General features: G+C 38.1%; 1 protein-coding gene across 1 annotated transcript in view; it reads right to left on the bottom strand.

The window, feature by feature from the left end:
• Positions 1–25,617, bottom strand: part of LOC132124439 (interferon-induced protein 44-like) — a 37,250-nt gene extending 11,633 nt beyond the window's left edge. Inside the window, exons 1-3 of the mRNA XM_059535436.1 lie at positions 25,572–25,617; positions 22,652–22,685; positions 21,913–22,120 (exon numbers count right to left, since the gene is read on the bottom strand). Coding sequence (XP_059391419.1) covers positions 21,913–22,120; positions 22,652–22,685; positions 25,572–25,602 — 273 coding nt within the window. The 5' untranslated portion in view covers positions 25,603–25,617. The remainder of the gene's footprint in view (positions 1–21,912; positions 22,121–22,651; positions 22,686–25,571) is intronic.
• Positions 25,618–26,144: the final 527 nt, after the last annotated feature.

Raw genomic sequence — 26,144 nt, 5'->3', positions numbered from 1 at the left:
TTTTTTGGCTCATTGAAGACAACCCTCGCTGCTGCATTCTGGATCAATTGCAGAGGCTTGACAGTACATGCAGGAAGGCCCGCCAGGAGAGCATTACAATAGTCCAGTCTGGAGAGAACAAGAGCTTGGACAAGAAGTTGGGTTGCTTGCTCTGACAGGAAGGGTCTAATCTTCCTAATGTTGTATAAGGCAAACCTGCAGGACCGGGTAGTTGTAGCAATGTGGTCTGTGAAGCTTAACTGATGATCCATCACAACTCCTAGGTTTCTAGCTGTCCTCGAAGGAGTAATGGTTGATGAGCCCAGCTGTATAGAGAAGTTGTGATGAAGCAATGGGTTAGCTGGAATCACCAGGAGTTCTGTCTTCGTAAGGTTAAGCTGAAGGTTATGGTCATTCATCCAGCTAGAGATGTCACTCAGACAGGCTGAAATGTGAGCAGCTACCGTTGGGTCATCTGGTTGGAATGAGAGGTAGAGTTGGGTGTCATCAGCGTAGCAGTGATAAGAAAAGCCATGCTTCTGAATGACAGATCCTAATGATGACATGTAGATTGAGAAGAGAAGTGGTCCAAGTACTGAGCCTTGAGGAACCCCAGTAGCAAGGTGGTGTGACTTTGAAACATCACCCCTCCAAGACACACTGAAGGATCTGTCAGAGAGGTAGGACTTAACCCACAGGAGTGCTGTTCCAAAGATGCCCATCTTTCTGAGGGTGGACAGGAGAATCTGGTGATTAACAGTGTCAAAAGCAGCAGAAAGGTCCAGTAAGATGGGTACCGAGGATTTTGAAGCTGTTCTTGCTAGTCGCAGGGCTTCAGTAACCGAGAGCAGAGCAGTCTCAGTTGAGTGGCCACTTTTGAAGCCAGATTGGTTGCTGTCCAGGAGGTTGTTCTGTACAAGGAACATAGAAAACTGGTTGAACACAGCTCGCTCAAGTGTCTTTGCAATGAAAGGAAGAAGGGATACCGGTCTGTAGTTTTCAAGAAGCGCTGGATTTAGAGATGGTTTCTTGAGCAGTGGGCTTACCCGAGCCTGCTTGAATGCTGAGGCAAATGTTCCAGAGTGAAGAGAGGAGTTGACAACATGAGTAAGCGAAGGTATGACTGAAGAAGAGATCGCTTGAAGGAGGTGAGTGGGGATCGGATCAAGTGGACAAGTAGTAGGATGATTGGACAGGAGAAGTTTGGAGACGTCCATCTCTGAGAGTGGGGAGAAGGAGGAGAAAGAGTGTGCATCGGTCATTGTGAAGTTGTCCTCAATCTGCGGTGTGGAGAATTGGTCGCTGATGGATCTTGTCTTATTTGTGAAGAAAACTGCAAAGTCGTCCGCTGTAAGAGTCGATTGAGGAGGTGGTGGCGGCGGATTAAGAAGAGAAGAGAAAGTCTTGAAGAGTGTCCGAGCGTCACAAAAGCTGTTAATTTTGTTGTGGTAGTAGGATGTTTTAGCCGTGAAGACATTTGCAGAGAAGGAAGAGAGGAGAGACTGATACACACTGAGGTCTGTAGAGTTTCTTGATTTCTGCCATTTCCTCTCTGCAGCCCTGAGTTTAGAGCGATGTTCACAGAGAACCTCAGACAGCCAGGGGGCAGATGGGGCAGTGCGTGCTGGTCTAGACAACAGTGGGCAAAAGTTGTCCAAGCAAGATGTTAAAGTGGAGCAAAGAGTGTCCGTAGCGCTGTTCGTGTCCAGAGCAGAGAACTGAGAGAGTGCAGGAAGCGAGGATGAAACCACAGAAGATAGGCGAGATGGAGAGAGTGAGCGTAGGTTCCGTCGAAAGGTGACCTGCGTTGGAGTGTGAGGCACTTCAGGAGTAAGTGCTAGGTAAGCAGTAATGAGGAAGTGGTCTGAGGTGTGCAGTGGAGCAACTGAAGGGTTGTCCACAGAGCAACAGCGCGTGTAGATGAGGTCCAGTTGGTTGCCTGATTTGTGAGTCGCTGTAGTAGACACTAACTTGAGATCAAATGAGGAGAGCAGAGTTTTGAAGTCAGCAGCCTGGGGTTTATCTAGGTGGATGCTGAAGTCACCAAGCAGTACCAGAGGAGTACCATCTTCAGGAAAGTTTGATAGCAGCACATCCAACTCCTCCAAGAAGTTTCCCAATTGACCTGGGGGACGATAAATGACCACAAAGTGGATTTTAACAGGGTGGGTTACAGTAATGGCATGTGATTCAAATGAACCAGTACCTGTAGGTGATGGCTGAAGATCAAATTTCCATTCTTTTGATATAAGGAGACCTGTCCCTCCACCCCTCCCAGTGGTACGAGGAGTGTGGGAACAAGTGAAATTAGTGGAGAGGGCTGCAAAGGTGGCAGTATCTTCAGGTTTGATCCAAGTCTCTGTCAGTGCCATGAGGTTGAGACCGGAATGAGTAGCAAGAGAAGAAATGAAGTCTGCTTTGTTAACTGCAGACTGGCAGTTCCAGAGACCAACTGGAATAGAGAGCGTAGTAGTAGAGGTCAGAGGGACAGGCCGTAGGTTTGTCAGACAGGCCTTCCTGCGACGTACATAGCGTGCTCTCCGAGTGTTAGTAGTGATAGTAGAGATCTGAAAGCACATAGTGACTACAAGTGTACGATATTTGAGAACAAGGTATACATAAAGTGAAGAAAGAGGAAAAAAAAAAAAAAAGCAATACTCAAGTGCCCTGTCAGTGTCCTTGCTCGGTGGAGTCGCGCAGGTAGAGTCGATTGTCTTTACACTCGTCCGTTTTCACACGAGGAGGGATCACACGAGGGCTGCCGCGGTGAAACTTAGCGCTTTTGTATTAGCCTGATTATCTGTGATTGAAGTCAGCTGGCCACGCCTCACTATTTAGCAGATCAAAACCAGGCAGTCCCGCGATAGGCCAAAAACTTTCCTAGCAATGACGATCACACAATAGTCTGATGAGAAAACAAGGCAAAACACTCACAAGCTGCTGTCCTTCTCTGTAGCTCGACTGTTTCTTCTGACAAGTGCTTTCTAAACAGCTAATTAAGTACTTTCACTGGCTTTGGCCACGCCTCACTATTTAGCAGATCGAAACCAGGCAGTCCCGCGATAGGCAAACGCAAAACCAAGCGCCACTTTCAGCACGTATTAACCAGGGTAAGACACACACAATTTAAACCAAAAACTTTCCTAGCAATGACGATCACACACTAGTCTGATGAGAAAACAAGGCAAAACACTCACAAGCTGCTGTCCTTCTCTGTAGCTTGACTGTTTCTTCTGTACCTATATTAGATTAAAAATGAGTTGTCATAAGTTTTCTTTGAAACCAAAAGTGTTTGTTTCTACAAATGTCTCACAAAACTTTATACAATAGATTAGACGTCCTTTCTCACTTTCCAAATGGTGTTGTTAACCATGATGTTTAAAATAGTTTAAAAAAGTATTATTTTTTAGCTTTCGTGTAGGATTCATGTCAGTACTCAAATGTTTTAAGCAAGAGTCCAGAGACAGATGAAAATAGATGCGTGAAGAAAAAAAGTAAGAGTTTTTAATGACAGATTAAATGCTTTAGGTTGTTTAAAACAATTGAGTTTATGCATTTCTCTTGAATGTGTGTACGGTAACCGTTGCATACATGAAGGAGAAGAAATACATAAACGCATTGTGGTTGATGTTAAACAATAAAAAAATATTATTTATATATCATAACTTACTTTCTTTTCAAAACACAATAAACATTCTTATGACTTTTTAAACTGCGAACAACCGGTTTGGTTGAAAAAAAAAAAAAAAAAAAAACATATTATGTTTCTTAGTTAGAATGCTTATAGTTTGTAGTAAAATCACATATATAAGCTAAAACATTTTTCTTTCAAACCACACGGTTTTCACGCACACACACACGCACACACACACACACACACACACACCTCGTAAAACTGCCAACAAGGACCTTAAGTTTTTGTTTTAACGTTTAGCTGTAGCTGAGACCTTGGTGGAATTATTTTACGCACAGTTTTGGGGAGGTTACTATGAACTTTGTAATAGGTTATAGATCACAAATTACCCTATATAAAATCTAAAAGGCTGTGCAACTATATCAATTTCTTTAAAAAAGTAATCTAACTGATAACATTTGATTACATGTTTTAAGACTTGTAATGTTTTCAACCATTAACCCTCTGGAGTCTAAGGGTATTTTTGGGGCCTGGAGAAGTTTTGTCATGCCCTGACATTTGTGCTTTTTTCAGTTTCTTATAAATATCTAAATGAAAAATCATCTTGTTTACTCACTCACAGAAAGCAATATATTGATTTAAATTTTCTAAGACACTTTTTGTTGGTAAAAGTCATATGCGAGTAGGCATAAAACCATAAAAAAGAATAGAGCAAGCTGTGTTAGAGATCTTTACACACACACACACACACACACACATATAAATAGATATAAACCGCAATGTTTTTCATAGCGTTACACTTTGAAATCAGAACGATATGTTACCATGATTTTGTTTCTGTTTGAATCTGTTTACCGCAGTTTCACCATCCTAATTGCAATGGTTTGGTCTTACGCTTAGGACCTTATACGAGTCCTTTTATTAGTTTTTGATCTCATGTTAACCGACCTCTTTGTTCATACAAAGTAATATTTCTGTGAATTTGGGTATTAAAATATTGCTTTAAAAATCGTCTTCATTTGAGACGTTTACTTAACATCATTATATTATCCTTTATATATATATAAGATATGTTGCTTATTATTATTATCCAGCCTTTTAATCATAAACCAAAATATCACGGCCGACTCGAGTGATCATCTTGGGCGGAGCCATCTTGGGCGTGACCAATGTTTATGACTTCCTGATGACAACCCCCTATCGTGTACATCATACAAGGGGTTGAGGGTGGGTCCGATCACTAAAACCAACAAAGACCATCTGATAAACGCTACAGTTGCCTGCTGTGAACAATAAACAATACAATAAATCTATAAACCGGAAATTCATCGTGAATTAAAACAGTACATCCGCATTCGGCGACAAAGTTCTATATCGATTAAGGGCAAAGTTTATGCCTTGGAAAGAATCGAATTCTGAAAACGTCGTCTGACGCTGCACAAACGCCCCCATGGAGGGTAAATGGAGCGGCGCAGATGAGAAGACGCCTGAAATATACATTATGATGATATATTTCTGCACGTAAAAATCTGGAAGTGATGTCTGAATGTGAAGATGAGATGGGGGCGTTTGTGCAGCGTCAGACGACGTTTTCAGAATTCGATGAATTCTTATGACAACTCATTTTTAATCTAATATAGGTATTTTCGTGTTTGTGACCTATTTTGTTTGTTTGTGTATTTATGTACTTGTTTGAGTGTATATTTGTATTTGTTTGGTTACATGTTCATGTTTTCTGTATGTTTACATTTGTGTGTGTGTGTGTGTGTGTGTGTTTATGATTGTATGGTTGTGTTTGTGTACTTGTTTGCATTCTCAGTACGTCTATGTTGAGGTTGAAAGATCTTATAATAAAAATTATAAATGTAACTAAAATAAACTAAATTAATTCGAATTAAACTACATTTTTCTATGGTCTGACTTGTTAAAAGATTTCACATCCTTTTGACCAGTAAATGAACTTTCAGCTAACTTTGTAATCACAGACCTAAGTCATAAAAAACTGAAAACTGCTCAACGGATCACCGGCACCCAGTTAACATCCATTGAGAACATTTACCAGAAGCGCTGTCTGGGCAGGGCAAGGAACATCATCAAGGATGCCTCTCACCCTAACCATAGACTTTTACACACATGCATTTGCACTAATCATATTTTGCACAAACTGCACACTGTTCTAGCCATTACTGTAAACTGTCTAAAGCTGTTACTGTACAAAGCACAGTAAACTATTTCTATAAAAACATAATTGCACTACTGTTATTCTGTACATACTGTAATACATTGTTTAACAATACTTTTACACACTCATCCAACTGTATTTATTATCACTGTTCTCACAATGCTGCTGTTCATAATGTATATATAATCCTACATTGCTCTGTTCATAATGTACATACAATCCCTACATTTGCATTCCTATTTATATTCTGTACATACTCTGCTCAATACTGTATATAGCAACTCCACTGTACATTCTGTATATCATAGCTTCACTTACTCTGCACTTTTATGTATATAAAACACTATATTCTTGCACTTCTGGTTAGATGCTAACTGTATTTCATTAGCTCTGTACTTGTACTCTGCATAATGACAATAAAGTTGAAATTGTCACCCTTTGATCACTGAATACACAAACATTTTTTTTTTAGTTTAGCTGACCAGCAGCACACCATTTACAACACCAGAACCCCGGAAAACTAATTAGATTACAGTTGAGTTGCAAGCCCCAAAAACCTTTAGATGTTTTACAGTCTTCGCTGACATGGTCGTAACAATAAACACAAAAACACCAGACGCGTTTCTACGCACTACTTGAGATGAAATATTTACCCTTTCCTGTAATGTTGTAAAAGTTTCTTTGGCAAGAAAAGCCCATCTTGACATATCACATTCATTCCTGTTTAATATTTGTGTTTGCCTAAACGCATGTTTTAATTGAAATAGCAATGATATAGCAATGATAGAAGTTAATATTGACAACATAAAAGACGTATTCAAGGATTTAGACTACTAAAGTATGTGTGAGTGACTTATTAAAATTAAATAAAACAACACTTTTTTCCAACAAGGAATTTTGTTGAGATGAAAAAATTAAACCGTATAGGTAAACCTAATTTTATAGTTAAAACATCGGTCTAATATTAAAACCAGGTAGAATGTTTTCATCGAATGAGAACTGATGTGTTGTTATTAAAAACATTACTTTGTTTAATTCTTTTAACATACATTTAAACCTTTGCGACCAACGTTATTAGGGCTGTGGGGGAAGTGTTAGTGTGTGTTTTTTATTTTTTATTTAATGCTTTAAACATTAAAAACATAAAGACGTACATTACTGGTAGATTTACAAATACGGTCTGAGATTACACTCAATTTTTGTTCACACTCTGTACATCATAAAACAAAATAAATGTAAAATAAATAAAACAACATTTAAGAAAAAATAAAAATATAATGATAAAGAAAATGTAGGGGGGAGTAACAGATTTTCACATTAAGAAACCAAAGTCCTCTAATGAAGAATACAAAAATCTTGCTTTGGGACTTTTCATTCCTTTTAACGTCTCCAAATACATCACAAATTCCTCTTTAAACGCCACTAAACGTGGCGGAATTTTGAAAAACATACATTTATGAATGTAGAATTTCGTGCCAGAAGTTAATATTAACAAATAAAAGACATATTCAATGATTAAGGCTACTAAAGTAAGTGTGAGTGGTTTATTAAAATAAAATAAAACATCAAGGACTTTTGTTTAGATTTAAAAAAAAAAGAGCATTTATATAGAATACCAGAAAGAGCATCTAATCATCCGTCTGTTTATACTACAGAAATGATTGTCATATTTTTGGCTCTTCAGTGGGGTTGAACACATTAATATACCTAAAGTAGTCATATGTTCAGACTCATTTTCAGTACTATCAAGTTTAAAGAGTGGTGAAGCTTCTACTAGACAAGACATTTTGTCAGTCATTTTACAGAGTTTGTTCAGAATACAAGCAAAACAAATATTTATTTTGTATGGATACCCACACATATAGGTAATGAAGGTAATGAAAGTAGTGGACCAGATAAAAGCATTAAAATGTCAGACATCGTATTTAATACTCCAATGAGTAAATTAGAAATAAAAGGTCTAATTAAAAAATAAATAAAAATAAAAAGATACGTGTCAAATTAAATGGGTTGGTTAGAATAAAGGCCAGCATTTATATAATATTCAAAGATCAGTTAGAAATGAAAGGAGAATTTTTGGGAATAGAAGGGAAGATCTCACCTTAGAATTGGACACATTGCACTTAATCAGTCATTATTTATAAGATGAAATACATGTGTCTGGACTTTGTGTTAAATGTGATCTTGTGAAACAGTTGAAACTATTTTAATAAAATGTAAAAGATATGACAACGAAAGATTACAAATTACAGAACCATTTAATATAGCAATAAATCAGATCTCATTTTAGATTTTGTTAAATAAAGATGTGGCTATAGAAATGTTTCACAGAATAAGCGTGGGAGAAGGAAAGTGTGTGTGTGTGTGTTTGTGTTTGTGTGTGTGTGTTGAGGCTTTGCATTGATGCTTGCATTTGTGTTTAAAAATCACCTTGTGAATAAAAATAATAAATGTAATTAAAATAAAAATCCTATATATATATATATATATATATACCCTATATATATATATAAAACACCCTCTGAAATTAGTTAGTTTCACAAGCCAGTTACAAGCATTTCAAAACCCGTTAGATGTTTTTACAACCGCTTGATGTCTAACTGATATGCAGGCGCCTGTAATCACACAGACACCAGACGCCGGACACGGTCACGTTTCGATGGTTGAGATGACGTCTCTTCCCTGCTATATTGTTAAACCGAGTACTTTTAATTACATATGTCTGGTTTATTTACTAGATAACACGACACAAACTTGCCAGAAGGAAAGTGTGTTTGTGTGTGTGTGTGTGTTAATTGACATAGCTTGAGAAATAAAGCTTGACAAAAATAAAAGATCTATCGACGGAGATAGTCTAGATTTAGACTAGTCAAAGATTAAAGTAATTAACTTAACACATTAAAAACAAATAACGCTTTTTCAACGATTTTTTTTAATTTTTTTATTTTTTAAGACTAGCCTAAAAGTAAATAAAAATCGTATAGGCCTACATCATTTAAAAAGTAAAAATTGACCATATGTTTAAACGGATATAAAGTTTTCACTAATTAAGGACTGATGTCTATTTATTAAAAACTACTTAGTTTAATTATTGTAACATTTAAATCTATTTAATGCTGCTATCACGCCTCCTGCCCTGCCCACTCTAGCGCTGGAGGCGTGGTTTTTTTCCGGAGCATTCCAGAGCCTCATTCTAAGTGGTTCATCGGTTCCGGGAGGTTGTTTTACGGACGCTTCACAACTCTGCCGGAGGATCTTTTTCTTTTCTTTCGTTTAACAGTCTAGATTTTAAAAATTGTAGTTAGTGGTAAAGTACACCATAGTTTTGACAAGTATCTTGTCTGGTGTATTTTATTTTAGATCCGCGTAATGCCTACCTCTTTTTCTTTTGTTTTAACTTTTTCTAACATCGTGACAAAACGCCAAGTTTTCTGGTTTGTATAGCTGCTTTACATTCGTTTCTTTTTTTCAGTTTCAGGTAAGGTACAAATGCTAAAACTCTATTACCTAGTTTTCTTTCTTTTCTAGCTGGTAACAAAACACCATTTTTAAATTGTAATGCTACAAGCTCTCACATCTTTTTCACGTGTTGCCTAACGAAAACATATCTGATAGTTTTTGACTTGTTTAGTTGTTTTAGATAAATAACCGGTAATCTAGTTTTATTTCATTTGTAACAACTTTAACAACGTTTTTACACTTTTCCAACTACGAAAATGATCATTACATTGTTTCCATTGCTGCTATGTGTTTATAACCTTTTTCTTGAAATGCACTGTGTATTTAAAACCTTAATAAAATCTTCCCTTACACCATTTTCATGATTTCGCCCTTTTCAGAGTTTTAAAAAAAGCACATAGCTTCCCAACACTTCTCCCTCCCACCGAAATTCCTTCTTGGGTTCATAAGTTCATATTTAGGTCACTGGGTGTACAGGGAGGGGGGGGGTTGTACAAACAGGTGTCCAGAACAGATGGCTTTTATGACCCTCATCAATCAAATTTTTTGACACAAGCCATACTGGATCCTCTCTTTTGTCTATATTTCCTTAAAGGGATCATATGTCCTTTCTCTTTGGAGTGTTACAAGCTCTTGGTTCATAAAGAAGATCAGAAAAGTTGTAAAGACTGAAGTCTCAAATACAAAGAGATATTATTTTTAAAAGTTAAAAGTCAACCACACACTCCTAAAATGGCTCGTTCTAACATGCCCCACAAGTCTACATCACGATGTGGGAAGATTTGCATAAAACCGCCCAAATGTTCATGCAAAGAAAGAAGGCATAACTTTGATTCTCGCTGTTGTCCCAGCTGCCATGTCGTGGAGAAGCTGTATTCTTCGTTGTGAATGCAAAAATACTTATTTGGTCTTCCAATCGAGGACACAACTAGAAATCAGTGGATAAGTTGTATTTCAACACTGTTCCAGAACAGTTCAACCCAAATATTCAGATGTGTGCAGCATTTTTTATGGAGGACTGTGTAACAGTTCTCCTGTTATTAATATATACCAGTAGTTTTCTCCGGTGTATTTACCATTATTACTCACCTGAGCATTAGGGGGTGCTCTATTTGAGGTGAATTAGTAAACCTATTTAAGGAGACAAAGAAAGAGAAATGGCAGGAAGTTTGTTCTTTCTCTGGAAGGAGAGGATTTCCTCATGGTGGTTGTAACCTTTTTTTACCCTGGTTGAGGAACTTTAGAGTTCTAAACTCATCTGTAAGTAAGTGTCATTGTTTCTATTTTGGTTAACAATTTCTGTTACTAGCACATGGTTACGGTGTTTGTTGGTTTTGAATTTTGTTTACAGAGGGTTTGTGTTCTAAATGTATATGGATTACCTGGGGGTAAAAACAACTGAGAAGATTGGAACTAAGAGTGTTTTCCATTTAGTACTCGACTGTTGCCAGTTGCAAGTCAAACCTTTCCTTCAAGCATGGCAAAGCTCTCTGACAATTGAACTCTGCTATGAATCCTCTTGCCACGTAAGTACTGTTTTCTCTATTCATATTCAACAAAGACTGAGAAAAGCTTAGGGTCCTAATAGAGGAGAAACCAAGGACTGTGCTTTATGTGATGGACTGTATTTCTTATCTACTGGTTCTACCTGTTTGATGTTGAATTGCGTTATGTTGAATAATGAATGTTTGGTGTGACTATGTTTAATACATTTGACTCATGAGTGAGATTGGTCTGGTTGGTCCCTTATTTCTTGTAGCACTTAAACTTAACGGAGAGGTGTTACATATATTGGCGCCCGAACAGGGACTTGAAAAAAATCCAAAATCAGTTAGTAAGATTTGAATGGATTTAATTTGGTTTTAAACAGACCAATTTCACTTTTTTCAGTCAGTGTGTTGAAGGTATATAAGGTTTGCTGAACTTAATGGTTGAGCAAGTGCATTAAGTTATCAAATTATATTTAATGAGTGAGTTAATTTGAAAAAGTTACACAAAATGGCAGACCTGGGTGATGAGATAGAGGGTGATGGTGTTACAGAACCAGACTATTCTACTGCTCCATTCACCATCAGGCGAGAACCAGTTCAAGACCTAATTCAATCTCTCAGTCATTTGTATTTGGAGAATGAGGTAGAACATGAAGACAGTTCACAATACTTGCTTTTACCGCCGATATAAGAAATCTTTTGGTGTGTTTTCTTGTGTTTTTGTTGTGCAGCATGATATAGATCGGCAAACTCACAGGTTGACTGTTATGGAAGACCAAATGCAGAAACTTTTATCCCAGCAAAAGGACCATCATAAACGGATCCAACAATTGGAGCAGATGCTGCCCACTGAGGTCAAGACTGAATGTCAATACGTAAAGGAAACCTTAGAAAAGAGTATACAGCAATTAGGTCAAACGATGATGGATTGTATGGCTAGAAGGGATGTTCAGCTGAAATCTTTAATTCAGTCTAAACCCACTGTAACATCTACTCCACACTTTAGTCCACACCAACCAGCAGAAAGTTCAACCTACCCTATACATTTCAAAACTACGATCAAGCTGGAGTTTCCAAGGTTTGGTAGTTTGGAGGGAGAAGACCCTATTTCTTACCTTGAGAAATGTGATGAGTATCTTGCAATTCAACCACTGAATGATGCTGAGATATTAGCTATGTTGCCTTCTGTTCTAACTCATACAGCTAAGGACTGGTGGCTTGCGGAGAAGAGGGTGAGAACTTGGTGCCAGTTCAAGAAAGCATTCCTGCAGTCCTTTCTGCCTGATGATCATGAAGTGGAGGTGGAAAGAAGAATTAGAGAAAACTAATTCTAAACGGAAACAAGGGTTTGATGAAAATCTTCGAACATTTGCTTATCAATATCGTGCCTTATGCCTTCGACTGAAACCTTACATGTCAGAAAGGGAGATACTCCAGGCTATGCTAAGAAACTGTAATCCTCTGCTTGCCAGCATACTCAGAGGCACTGTCTCTACGGTTGATGAGTTGGTACGTGTTGGTACACGGGTGGAAAGGGATGTTAGTGAAGAAAGAGCCTATTGGAGACAGAGACCGGCAGAGTCAGAGTCAGGCAGACAGGCAGAGTCAAATCCTCACATTGCGGTGTTGTCAGGAAGTATAGAGAAAGAGCTTGACCCATTGGTCCTGCCGACCACAATCAGAAATTACAGATGTCAAGCAGTTTTAGACACTGGTAGCACCTATTCTTTACTTCAAGAATCTTACTGGAAAAAACTGAACTCAAGCACAGAAACATGGCTGTCCAGCAGAGGTCAGACCCTCTTACTGGCCAATGGTCATGTACAGACAACTCTAGGAAAGATAGTTTGGATTTGTACACTTCATGGTTATCAATATCCATTTACTGCCTTTGTGATGAAGGATCAATATCTAGCTTTGCCTGTGATACTTGGCCTAGAGTTTTTGATAGATTCAGGAATCCAGATTTCAAGGACAAGACCTATATCCTGACTGAAGAAAATGAGCTAAAACATCCATTCATGCTTTATACTAATTCGGTGGAAATTAGTCTACATCTGGCATTACCTCTGGTTCAGGTCCCTTCCTCCACATTGGCAAACATTAAAGATCTGGCAAGTCGAGCCGAGGTTAACAGAACACAGAAATGTCAGTTAGAAGCACTCATGCTTGAGCGGCCAACAGTCTGTACAGAGTCCTTAGTACGAACCGCTGTGATTCGGCATCAGATTAAAACTTCAGATGAGATTCCAGTCCGTAAACGAGCCTATCCTTTTTCTATGTTCAAACAGCAATTCATTGATCAGGAAGTTTTCAAAATGTTGGAAAAAGGGATAATCAGACCATCAACTTCTCCATGGGCGGCTCCCATAGTTCTTGTCCCTAAGAAGGTTGGTACTATGCGTTTCTGTATTGATTACAGGGCTTTAAATGCCAAGACCCCTTTAGATGGATTTCCTATGCCACAGATCCAGGATATACTTGAATCAATGTACGGTGCTTCCATTTTCAGTACATTGGATCTTAGATCTGGCTATTGGCAGGTGCTTATGGATGAGGAGAGTATTCCGAAGACTGCTTTCGTAACCAAAAATGCTCAGTATGAATTCCGGTGTCTACCATTTGGACTGCGAAACTCCGCTGCAACTTTTCAGCGCCTGATGAATACAATATTGAGAGACTGTCTTGAAAAGTTCTGTTTTGTTTATCTCGATGATATTGTCATTTATTCCTAGAATGTCCAAGAGCATTTTGAACACCTTAAACGGCTCTTTGACATGTTAGAAGCTGCTGGTTTGACCCTGAATCTGTCGAAGTGCAACCTACTCCAAGGATCCATCACTTTCCTAGGACATGTTGTCTAAAGAAGGAGTTCGTACAGAAAATGCCAAGGTGGAGGCTGTTCAAAATGTTCCTGTTCCAACCACACTCAAAGAGGTACAACGGATGGTATTGCAGGATGGTATCATAGGTTTATCCCTCACTTTTCAGAGATCGCTGCACTATTGCATGCCCTGAAGGGAAGAAATGTTGTCTGGGAGTGTACAATGGAATGTCAACAGGCTTTCGATAAACTGAAAAATGCTCTTCAAAAAAACACCTGTGTTGGCATCTCCTGATTTCAGAAAAGGTTTTAAAGTCCAGACCGATGCCAGTGATGTCGGTTTAGGAGCGGTGTTGACTTAGGACCACGACGGAGCTGAACATGTTATTGCTTATGCTTCAAAACTTCTACATGGGGCTGAGAAGTCCTATTTCACGCCTGAAAAAGAATGTCTTGCAGTGATTTGGGCAGTCGAGAAATGGAAACAGTATCTGGAAGGGAAACATTTTGAAGTATTTACAGATCATGCTGCTCTTACGTGGGTTTTCAATCATCCCCGTCCAACTTCTCGACTGACCAGGTGGGCTTTCAGGTTACAAAGCTTTGACTTCACTGTCCAATATCGGAAGGGACAATGTAATGTAGTACCCGACACACTTTCTCGGAGTACACCTTTCCAAGAAGTTAAAGGACACATTGCTTTTTGTCAAGCAACCAACATTGGGTCAGACTAACCTATCAGCTGGGATGAGATTGGAAGTGCTCAGAAACATGGGAAATGGCTAAGTTGTCGGTAACAGACCCTACCCGCATTCATTATGTCATACAAAATGACTATTTATTTCGTTGTGTGACTAACAAACATCAGAGTGAAACTATGCAGATAATTGTACCATTGTCATTAAGGGAGAAATTCTTACAATTTGCCCATTCCAATCCTTTGAGTCGACATCTTGGACGGATGAAAACTTTGAGGCATTTACTCAATGTGGTCTACTGGCCGGAGATACGCAGAGATGTTTGGAGCTTTTGTACCGCGTGTCAAACCTGTCAGATTTACAAACCAAGAATCTCAAAGCTGTCTGGTCACCTACAGTCGACACCAGTAGTCAAGCCAGGACACATGTTGGGTGTCGATCAGAGGTCGGTAGAGTACCCAAAAACTGTACTCAAGTAAAAGTAAAAGTACTTCTAGAAATATTTACTCAAGTAAAAGTAAAAGTACTAGTCTTGAATAGTTACTTGAGTAAGAGTAAAAGAGTGTCGGATAAAAAATCTACTCAAGTAGTTACTTACTAGTTACTTTGGGTCATATATACTGAGCCTATTTTTATTTAGATAAAATGTATGTAATGTATGGGTGTGTGTATAAATGTATACATTTCATCATCCTTTACTCCAATTTATGTAATTTATTATAAAAGCTTGTCTGTTTACTTAAGTAACAGATATAGTTGTCATGCCATAACATATTTTTAATACGACTGATTTTATATTAAATGTGAATTTAACATTGAAAGTTAATGTGATCTAAATATTGCTACTAATCTTTCATTGTTCAGAAAGAGAGCAAATAACATTTACATTATTAAAGATCATTTTCACTGACAATCTAGATTTCAATCACTCTTAGAAACTCCCATTAAAATCACTGAAACTGTTAACACTGTGAAATCAATATCTTAATTAAAGATTCGTACACACATCTGAACTTTGTTGTTCCTGCGAGAGAATTCGCCAGAAAGAGGTATTCAGTCAGTGAGCGAGTGAAGGAAGCACCGGCATTTTAGCGATTACTCATCTGAACACCTCTGATTGGCCAATGCTTTAATAAGCTCAAAAGAATCATGTGTGATTTGTTATAATGCGCAGCGCGGTATAAACGCATCTATCTCTGGCTCAGCGCCAGCAAGCGATCACAGATCTGAATTTAGCAGCTGACTTGCACCAGTGTGATTGTACTAAAATTAATAAAATCTTAATCGGCTATTTTTTGTCTTTTGGAAGCTTCATTCAACTTGACTCCCCTCTGTTATAAGCCACACACGTACAACAAACTAATGTCACAGTGGTATCGTGTACTGTAATCGAATGTAGCCCAAGTTATTACCTGTTAAACAGTAGACAGCACACGCGGTGTTCATCTAATAAGGATCTCCATCGCTAGCAAATAATAACCTTTGCAGATTACAATTTAGTGCAGTTCCAGCCACGTTTTCAACGCTGCTGATGTTCTTAAACGTTACAACTCCGAGTGAACCACTTCAGATGCTCAGCGCGTGCGGCAGGGAACTGAACGACTCATTCAAACTGATTCATGAACCAATTCACTCGTTTGCCAATTGGTTTGATCAAGCCTTTGAACAGAATTGACTCAAAAGAATGAATCATTCCTGAATGGGCATCGCTCATTGCCCAGTGAAAAGTAGACGGTGCGTTTGGAATAAACTGAAGCATTTATAACATTTATTGCATTAAGATAAAGTAACGAGAGGAGCGTCGCCCACAGTAACGAAGTAAAAGTACAGATTTTCCCCCAAAAATTTACTCAAGTAAGAGTATAAAGTACCCATCTTTAAATATACTCCGAAAAGTATCCGTTACCCCAAAAAATTACTCAAGTAAATGTAACGAAGTAAATGTAACTCGTTACTACCCACCTCTGGTGTTGATCTCATGGGTCCCTCCCAAAAGAGTTTGCATTCTAATGAATATCTGATGGTGGTAGTAGACTATTGCAGTAAATGGGTAGAATTATTTCCTCTGAGTTCGCCAAGACCCATCTAATTGTTAATATCTTAATAAAGGAGATCTTCACTCGATGGGGCACACCTACCTATCTTGTCTCAGATCATGGACCACAGTTTACAGCACAACTTTTGAATTATGCATGTAAGTGCTGGGGGGTTATTCAAAAGCTAACCACAGCCTACCATCCACAAACAAACCTTACTGAAAGAACTAATCGAACCCTCAAGGCTATGATATCTTATGTTAAGGATAACCACAGGCATTGGGATAGATGGATATATGTGTTCCGATATGCCATAAACACGGAATGGCAGGAAAGTACAGGTTTAACCCCTGCAGAGATTGCTTTAGGCCGAAAGTTAAAAGGACCCATGGAACGACTGGTACGAACTCCACCACAACCTGATCATGTGTTCTATGGGACTGTTGAAAGGCAGAGAGAGTTGTTGGAACAAGTAAAAGAAAAGACTAGTCAAGCTCAAGAACGACAAGCAAGGTACTATAACCGAAGAAGGAAGCTTGAAGCATTTGATGAAGGAGACTTGGTCTGGATACGTTCTCACCCTCTGTCTCGGGCTGCAGACTCGTATATGGCTAAATTAGCACCGAAATGGCTAGGTCCAGCAGAAATTCTGAAGAAGTTAAACAATGTGAACTACCAGGTAGTAATGTTGGATGATTCAAAGTGAGTTGAAAATTTTCATGTAGAAAAAATGAAAAAGTTTTATGGTGCTGTTTAATCACTTTTTTTTTTCTGAGGAGAGGGGTATGTAACAGTTCTCCTGTTACTAATATATACCAGTAGTTTTCTCCCATGTATTTACCATTATTACTCACCTGAGCATTAGGGGGTGCTCTATTTGAGGTGAATTAGTAAACCTATTTAAGGAGACAAAGAAAGAGAAATGGCAGGAAGTTTGTTCTTTCTCTGGAAGGAGAGGATTTCCTCATGGTGGTTGTAGCCTTTTTTTACCCTGGTTGAGGAACTTTAGAGTTCTAAGCTCATCTGTAAGTAAGTGTCATTGTTTCTATTTTGGTTAACAATTTCTGTTACTAGCACATGGTTACGGTGTTTGTTTGTTTTTAATTTTGTTTACAGAGGGTTTGTGTTCTAAATGTATATGGATTACCTGGGGGCAAAAACAACTGAGAAGATTGGAACTAAGAGTGGTTTCCATTTAGTACTCGACTGTTGCCAGTTGCAAGTCAAACTTTTCCTTCAAGCATGGCAAATCTCTCTGACAATTGAACTCTGCTGTGGATCATCTTGCCACTTAAGTACTGTTTTTTATTGATCGAGTGGCGCCGATACAGGATGGCTGCCTCCGTGACGTGCTCTGCAGTTGTTTTTGTGTTTTTGTTAGTTTGTCCTGTCTTTAGTTATATTCCTGCAATCAGTTTCACCAGGGACGAATTGCTGGATATTCGGCAACACACATCTCCCGATATCTCACCGGTTTTCGACTATTCTGATGTTTTGCTAGACATTCTTGTCGGAGGAGCAGCGGCGCTGATCAAGCGCTTCAGGACGCGCAGACGGGGAAAAAGAGCTGGAGCGCTCGTGAGACTCAGAAAACGCGGATTTCGAACGCCGTTGCCTAGCATCCATCTGGCAAATCTCCGCTCTCTTCCCAACAAAACGGACAAACTGCTTCTGCTCTCTCGGAGAAATAAAGATTTCTCTCACTCTGCTGCTCTGTGTTTCACGGAAACTTGGCTGAATGACACCATACCGGACAGCGCGCTCCATCTGCCGCGTCGCGACGCAGAATCAACGGGGAAATTGCGCGGCGGCGGGACATGCTTTTACATCAATGAACGGTGGTGTACAGATGTAACTGTGTTAAAGAAGACGTGCTGCTCAAATCTCGAAACGCTCTTCGTTAACTGCAAGCCATTCTATTCGCCGCGGGAGTTTCACTCGTTCATTCTGGTTAGTGTTTACATCCCTCCTCAAGCGCACGTGAGCTCAGCTTTACAGAAACTCGCTGAGCAGATCACAGAGACAGAACAACAACACCCAGACTCTGTTTTAATCATTCTTGGGGACTTTAATAAAGCCAATCTCTCCCGTGAACTGCCAAAATACAGACAGCATGTTACTTGTCCAACAAGAGACAGTAATATATTGGATCACTGTTACACAACAATAAAGGATGCATTTCACTCTGTTCCACGAGCAGCTTTGGGACGTTCTGATCACCTTCTGGTTCATCTTATACCGACCTACAGGCAGAAACTAAAATCCGCTAAACCTGTATTAAGGACTGTAAAAAGATGGACTAATGAAGCAGAGCAGGATTTACAATCTTGTTTTGACCTCACTGATTGGAGTGTTTTTGAAGCTGCTGCCACCGATCTGGACGAACTCCCAGAGACCGTAACATCATATATCAGTTTCTGTGAGGATATGTGTATTCCTACCAAGACTCAACTAAATTACAACAATGACAAACCGTGGTTCACTGCAAAACTCAGACAGCTCCGTCAGGCCAAAGAAGATGCTTACAGGAAGGGGGACAATGTCTTGTATAAACAGGCTAAATACACACTGGAAAAGGAGATCAGAGTGGCAAAGAGGAATTATTCTGAAAAAATAAGGACTCAGTTCACTTCGAACGACTCGGCATCAGTGTGGAAAAGTCTAAAGAAGATCACCAATTACAAGACACCACCCCCCAGCACTGTGGAGAATCAACGACTGGCAGACGATCTGAACGAGTTTTACTGCAGGTTTGAAAGAACACCCATCACCTGCCCTGAACACCTCTCCACACAACCATTCACACCAATAACAACTCCTGCAACCAACCCTGAATGCCTCTCCAAACAACCGTTCACACCATTAACAGCTCCTGCAACCCACCCTGAACACTTCTCCAATCAAGCGCTCTCACCATTCACACCTCCTGCATCCCCCCTCTCCCCCACACCTGCAATACAGATCAGCGAGGATGCGGTGCGCCAGGTCTTCCGGAAGCAGAAAAGGAAAAAAGCACCAGGCCCAGATTGCGTTACACCAGCCTGTCTGAAATCCTGTGCTGACCAGCTGGCCCCCATCTTCACACAGATCTTCAACAGATCGCTGGAGCTGTGCGAAGTCCCTTCATGCTTAAAACGCTCCACCATCATCCCCATCCCCAAGAAACCCAAAATTACAGGACTAAATGACTACAGGCCTGTGGCTTTAACATCCGTAGTCATGAAGTCATTTGAAAAACTGGTGCTGGCCCACCTGAAGGACATCACTGGACCCTTGCTGGATCCTCTTCAGTTTGCCTACAGAGCAAACAGGTCTGTGGACGATGCAGTAAACATTGGACTGCATTATGTTCTGCAACACCTAGACAGACCGGGGACCTATGTGAGGATCCTGTTTGTGGACTTCAGCTCGGCTTTTAACACGATCATGCCAAACCTCCTCATGCCCAAACTAACTCAGCTCTCCGTGCCCACCTCCGTCTGTCAGTGGATCAACAGCTTCCTGACAGACAGGCAGCAGCTAGTGAGGCTGGGAAAATACACATCCAGCACCCGTACAATCAGCACCGGAGCTCCCCAGGGCTGCGTTCTCTCCCCACTGCTCTTCTCCCTGTACACTAACGATTGCACATCTAAGGACCCCTCTGTCAAGCTCCTGAAGTTTGCAGATGACACCACACTCATCGGCCTCATTCAGGACGGTGACGAGTCTGCTTACAGGCAGGAGGTTAAAGAGCTGGCTGTCTGGTGCACTCTCAACAACCTGGAGCTTAACACGCTCAAAACAGTGGAGATGATCGTGGACTTCAGGAGAAACCCCCCTGCACTCCCCGCACTCACCATCATGAACAGCACTGTGACTGCAGTGGAGTCATTCAGGTTCCTGGGCACCACTATCTCTCAGGACCTGAAGTGGGACATTCACATTGACTCCATTGTGAAAAAGGCCCAGCAGAGGTTTTACTTCCTTCGCCAGCTGAGGAAGTTTAACCTGCCACAGGATCTGCTGAAACAGTTCTACTCCACCATCATCGAATCCATCCTCTGCACTTCAGTAACTGTCTGGTTCAGCTCAGCTTCTAAATCTGACCTCAGAAGACTACAGAGGGTAGTCCGGACTGCTGAGCGAATCATCGGTTCAACTCTCCCATCTATTCAAGAACTGTACTTATCCAGAGTGAGCAAAAGGGCAGTTAAAATCACTCTGGACCCCTCACATCCAGCACACTCCCTCTTTGAACTGTTGCCATCTGGTTGACGCTACAGAGCACTGAGCACCAGAACGACCAGACACAGGAACAGTTTCTTCCCTCAGGCAATCCATCTTATGAACAGCTGATACACACTGAACACACTACACTTTATATTTATATACACATACACTTAATTTATCTAACACACATACTTAGTATACACTTACATTTTGCACATAATATACATGTACATACATAACTGCATTTTTGTAATATACCTGCCTACAATTGTCAATTTGTATATTGTCATTCCTTATCTACTTATTTGTATTTTTATATTCTTTTATTATGTGTTTTATGTTCTCTCACTGTCATTCTGTTGTACTGCGGAGCTTCTGTCACGAAAACAAATTCCTCGTATGTGTAAACATACCTGGCAATAAAGCTCATTCTGATTCTGATTCTGATTCTCTATTCATAGTCAACAAAGACTGAGAAAAGCTTAGGGTCCTAATAGAGGAGAAACCAAGGACTGTGCTTTATGTGATGGACTGTATTTCTTATCTACTGGTTCTACCTGTTTGATGTTGAATTGCGTTATGTTGAATAATGAATGTTTGGTGTGACTATGTTTAATACATTTGACTCATGAGTGAGATTGGTCTGGTTGGTCCCTTATTTCTTGTAGCACTTAAACTTAACGGATAGGTGTTACAACTGTTTCCTGATTCTGGGAAGGCTCTGCACAAAGGCTGTTTCTATAAATTGGAGCAATTCCAACTTTGCAAGGACAGTCTGTCACTTCTGACTCACAGTCTGGAAGTACATTTACATATTTAAAGAATTTGTCACTGACTATTCAAACGCGTGTTTTGAGCAGTAGAGTAGGCTTGTTGTTCGTTGTTTCTCTGATCACAAATGCAGACATGATTTTATGTTTACACAGTGCGATACGCAACGCATAAAATACAGTACAAGTCATTATAATCAGTAATTATGTGCCCACTGGATGCAACAAATGCCTCATTCGTAATGGGTTTTCTTGGTTTTGACTTATCGTGCTGGTACTCTGCATTATAGTATGTTAAGTGGCATACCATTTCAATCATGCACTTGAGGAAATCGGCCAATCACATTGCAATGGATAGCTGGCCAATCAGAGCTCACCTCGCTTTTCAGAATGATGAGCTTTGTAAAAATCAATACGTTTCAGAAAGAGGGGCATAGAGGAGCAACAATAATGTACAGTATGTGGAAACTAATGTTTTTTTTAACCTTAAACCTCATAAACTCAATGCATTACACCAAATACACAAAATAATGTTATTTTTACAAACATCATATAAACACCTCTAAATTATGTTCCTACAGTCTTTGCAACTACCGTGTGTGCAATATAGAAGTCAAATAATGCTTACTCTTTTTGTGAAACTGTGACAGGGGCCTGACGATGAAGTATCAGCTATTGCTTCATTAACTATTTCCCCTTGAAAGACACTAAGAACAGAGTTAATAAAGCTGGACTTCCCTGCTCCAATTTGTCCAGCCACCAGGATCTTGATGTTTGTCACATCTGGATTACTCGGAGTAAACTTTTCTAGACGTTCTTTCAGTACTTCCTTCTGTCTACAAAAGATGAGAGACAAAATTATCTGCACACTTAATGAATAAAAATAATGTATGAGAAAAAAAAAAAAATAATATATATATATATATATATATATATATATATATATATAACATTTGGATCTTTTTGTTTGAGTATACTTATTTGTGGATTATTTATTCCGCCAATATGTTATATTTTTTTATTTATTTTTTAAATCTCCGTTTTAAATACATTTATAGTTTGATATTTTGAAACTAGTTAGAATTAATTTTATAATTCCAGGCAAAGGGGAACAAAAGCCTGCACACTATGTCCTTCAATGTAAAATATAAAATTAAAAAAAACCCTTTAACAACAAACATTTATTTAGAGATCAAATACATTAAATTAAAATGTGTTAGACAATGTATATTTTACAGTTGTGAGGTCTAAATTAATTTCTTTTACAAAATTTACAGTATCTTTGAACAGACAACTCTCTATGATAATATGGCCTACATACTACACACTGTAGTCCACATAACCTTTGTCTACAGTATGTAGCTTACCTCCAGTCAAATGTCCTCCATGCTTCATCCAGTACTGTGAAGAAAAACAAAAAACACAGATCAAATAAACAATTAAGTTTAACAATAAATTGGTATTATCTCAATCTCTCAGTCTGATAATGAATATATCCCATCAGATTGCTCTCAGATCGTTGGCTAACATTCTGACAAGGATCTCTCAAACTTACAAATGTACTTATAGTAGCTTTAATATAAAATTTTTGTTCAAAGTTTTTGGTATTAATAATGTTTTTAAAACAAAATATTTCAAAATATTCAAATATTATGCATTTTTTTTTCTTTTTTTAAATATTACTACTTTTTTCAAAATGTTCAGGGTACATATCAAAAGTAACATTCCCACAAGGCCGTTATCATGTCCTGAACATTGTGGGGGACCAACGTAGGGTTAGGGTTAGGTTTTTTATACACACATATATATATATATATATATATATATATATATATATATATATATATATATATATTATGCGTCTTTATTTAAACAAAAATACAGAAAAAACGATGTAATTTTGTGAAATATCATTGTAATTTAAAATAACTGTTTTATATTTTAATATACCCTAAAATACAATTTATTCCTGTGAAACCAAGCTGACTTTTCAGCATTGTTACTCCAGTTTTCCTTCAGAATTCAATCTAATGTGCTGATTTATAATCAATGTTTGAAACATTTTTGCTGCTTCATATTGTTCGGGACCTGTGACATTTTTTTCAGGATTCATTGGTAAATAAAAAGTTCAAAGGAACAGTGTTTATTCAAAATAGAAATTTTGTGTTACAATATATACTACTATTCAAAAGTTTTGGGTCCATAAATTGTTTCTTTCATCTTCTTTTTTTTTTTTTTTTTTTAAAGAAATTAATACCTTTTATCCAGCAAGGAAGTGTTAAATGGATAAAAAGGTGATAGTAAAATACATATATTGTTATAAAAGATTACAATTTTGAATAAATGCTATTATTTTTATAATTTCATTCATCAAATAATAAAATAAAATAAAATAAAAATAGAAGTATCACAGGATCTAAAAAAAATAAAATAAATACAATTTAAAATTAAGGAGCACAACAGTTTCAACGGTGTAAATAAATCATCATGTTATTCTGATTTCTGAAGATCATGTGACACTGAAGACTCGAGTAATGATGCTGAATACAGCTACGCATCACAGAAATAAATTACACTTTAAACTGTTTAAATAGGAAAACAATATTTAATATTTCACAGTATTTTTTTGTTTGTTTGTTTGATCAAATAAATACAGCCTGGATGAGCATAAGAGACTCCAGTAAAAATCATTAAAAAGCCAACTAATTTTGAACGGCAGTGCATAAAAGGCTATATTAATGCCTCACTTGACGCATGCACACACAGACACACACACACACACACACACACACACACACACACACACCACTCGCACACAAATAAGAGCAGAGAATGTTGTGTATGGCCCGTTGCCCCACGGCTTTCATTAATAAAACAGCTTTGATTACATTAGTGTTTGCACATTAACGTAGTCTTTTTCTTTTAATGCTTCAAAAACTGGATGTTCTGAACATTCATAAAACATTTGGAAATATCATTAGAAACATCATCATCCCAACTTACAGGGAATGTTAGAAAAATGTTCTTGGAGCCTTTTTTTTTTTTTTTTTTTTTAGCGGGGATGGTGTGTAATCTTAAAAATTGGAGACAGGGGGTGCTTGTAACACCATTAGTATAATTACTTAGAAATTAGGTGGGATGAACTCTATGATGTATGGCAACCACCAACTTGTGGACAATATAAGCTGACATTTGTTTCAGATGAACAACGGGTCGAACGAAGGGGTCCAATTTCTGTTTCAGAACCAAACCCATTCTTGCGATGTAACACTCTTATTTGGACACTGTATGCTCATACTGCTAAAGTTCAGTTAAATACTCCAGGTTCAGTCTGTATTCTAACAACAGACACAAGGGAGTGATTACAGGATCCAAGCAGACTCAGTCAAGTCATTCAAACAGACTTTTAAATGCAGTCTTTTCATTCTGAATATTGTAAGTTAATTTTATTAAACCGATGCATTTTATAAATGTATGCATTTATTTTTTTTAAACTGTTTATTTTCATATTTTCTTAACATATACAGAAAAAAGAACGAGAGAACTTAGAAGAAAAAAAAAACCTTCAATCCCTATTAATACATATTGCTTGCCAATCACATCCAAAATAATCTTTAAGGGGAAACAAATAATTTACAAAAGTATCTAGAGTTCCATCCAGTACATTATGCCGTCTTTCGTATGGTTATAGTGCCAAGAGTTTTTCACGCCAAAGAGTTACAGTAGGAGGGTGTTCTTTAATCCAAACATGAAGTATGGAAAGGCGAGCAGCATAAAGCATTATAGAAGTTGTTTTTGTTTCCGGTACACAATTGTTCACACCAAGGATACACAATCTAAGATCCAGTGGTACTTTAAACCCAAAAGATCTTTCAGTTTCCTGAACAACCGAAGACCAGAAAGACGCAATTAAAGGACAGGTCCATATTAAGTGGAAATAAGTTCCTGTTTCCCTTTTACACTTCAAACTAAATTTGGAACATGTGTCATATTTACTTCGAGTTAAAGGAGTCACATGCAGCTTTTTGATAATTTTATATTGTACTTCATATGATTTGTTTGATTTGGTAATTTGTCTTGCACGATCTAATACTTTGCTCCATATCTGGTCATCCAGTATAGCACATTTATATTAATTAATTATATAACACATTTATATTAATTTATGCATTTAAATAGATCAAATTTTATTAAATAGATGGAAAATATAAATATATATAAGTAAATTAGTTAAAAGATGCATATCACATAGTCAGAGACAATCCCATTATTCAATGCAGTACTGACCTCCAGCTGGTTTTGATTCACGTGATCCCATTTGCAATTGTGTGTCGTTTGAACAGTAAAATAAGAATCACAGAACTATCTTTACTGTCTTGAGCTCCTGAAGGATGTGCAGATGTGATGTGAAAGAGGGTGTATTTATACATGCAGGTCACTTTCAGTTTCACTTTAAATAACAGATTGGAAAAGAAAGGAAATGTGTCATCTCTCGTGATTATAATGGGTGAAGGTCAACAATTTACAGTAATTACAGAGTAATTTAGAGTAATTACATTTCCCAAAAACGAGTGTTTTGATAGAAAACTTTGAATATAGCATTATGGAGTTACACCCTCATGTTTATTTCTTTGCATATCTGTAAGATTCATTTGTTTAGTGTTTACAAGGTTTACAACACTATAGTAAAATAATCTTCCATAGCTGACAGTCTGTGCCAGCCATATCTAAAAAAAAATGAAAACACAGAACTAAACATGCAGATTATTATGACCAATAATGTGTTATATCTTTTCTAAATAAATCTTGCGTATAAATGTCTTGGTCATATTTCAATTAAAAATAAAAATAAAAAAATAT

The sequence above is a fragment of the Carassius carassius genome, chromosome 42 (assembly GCF_963082965.1).
Source record: "Carassius carassius chromosome 42, fCarCar2.1, whole genome shotgun sequence".
Classification (NCBI taxonomy): domain Eukaryota; kingdom Metazoa; phylum Chordata; class Actinopteri; order Cypriniformes; family Cyprinidae; genus Carassius; species Carassius carassius.
This window is presented reverse-complemented; position numbering and strand designations above follow the sequence as displayed.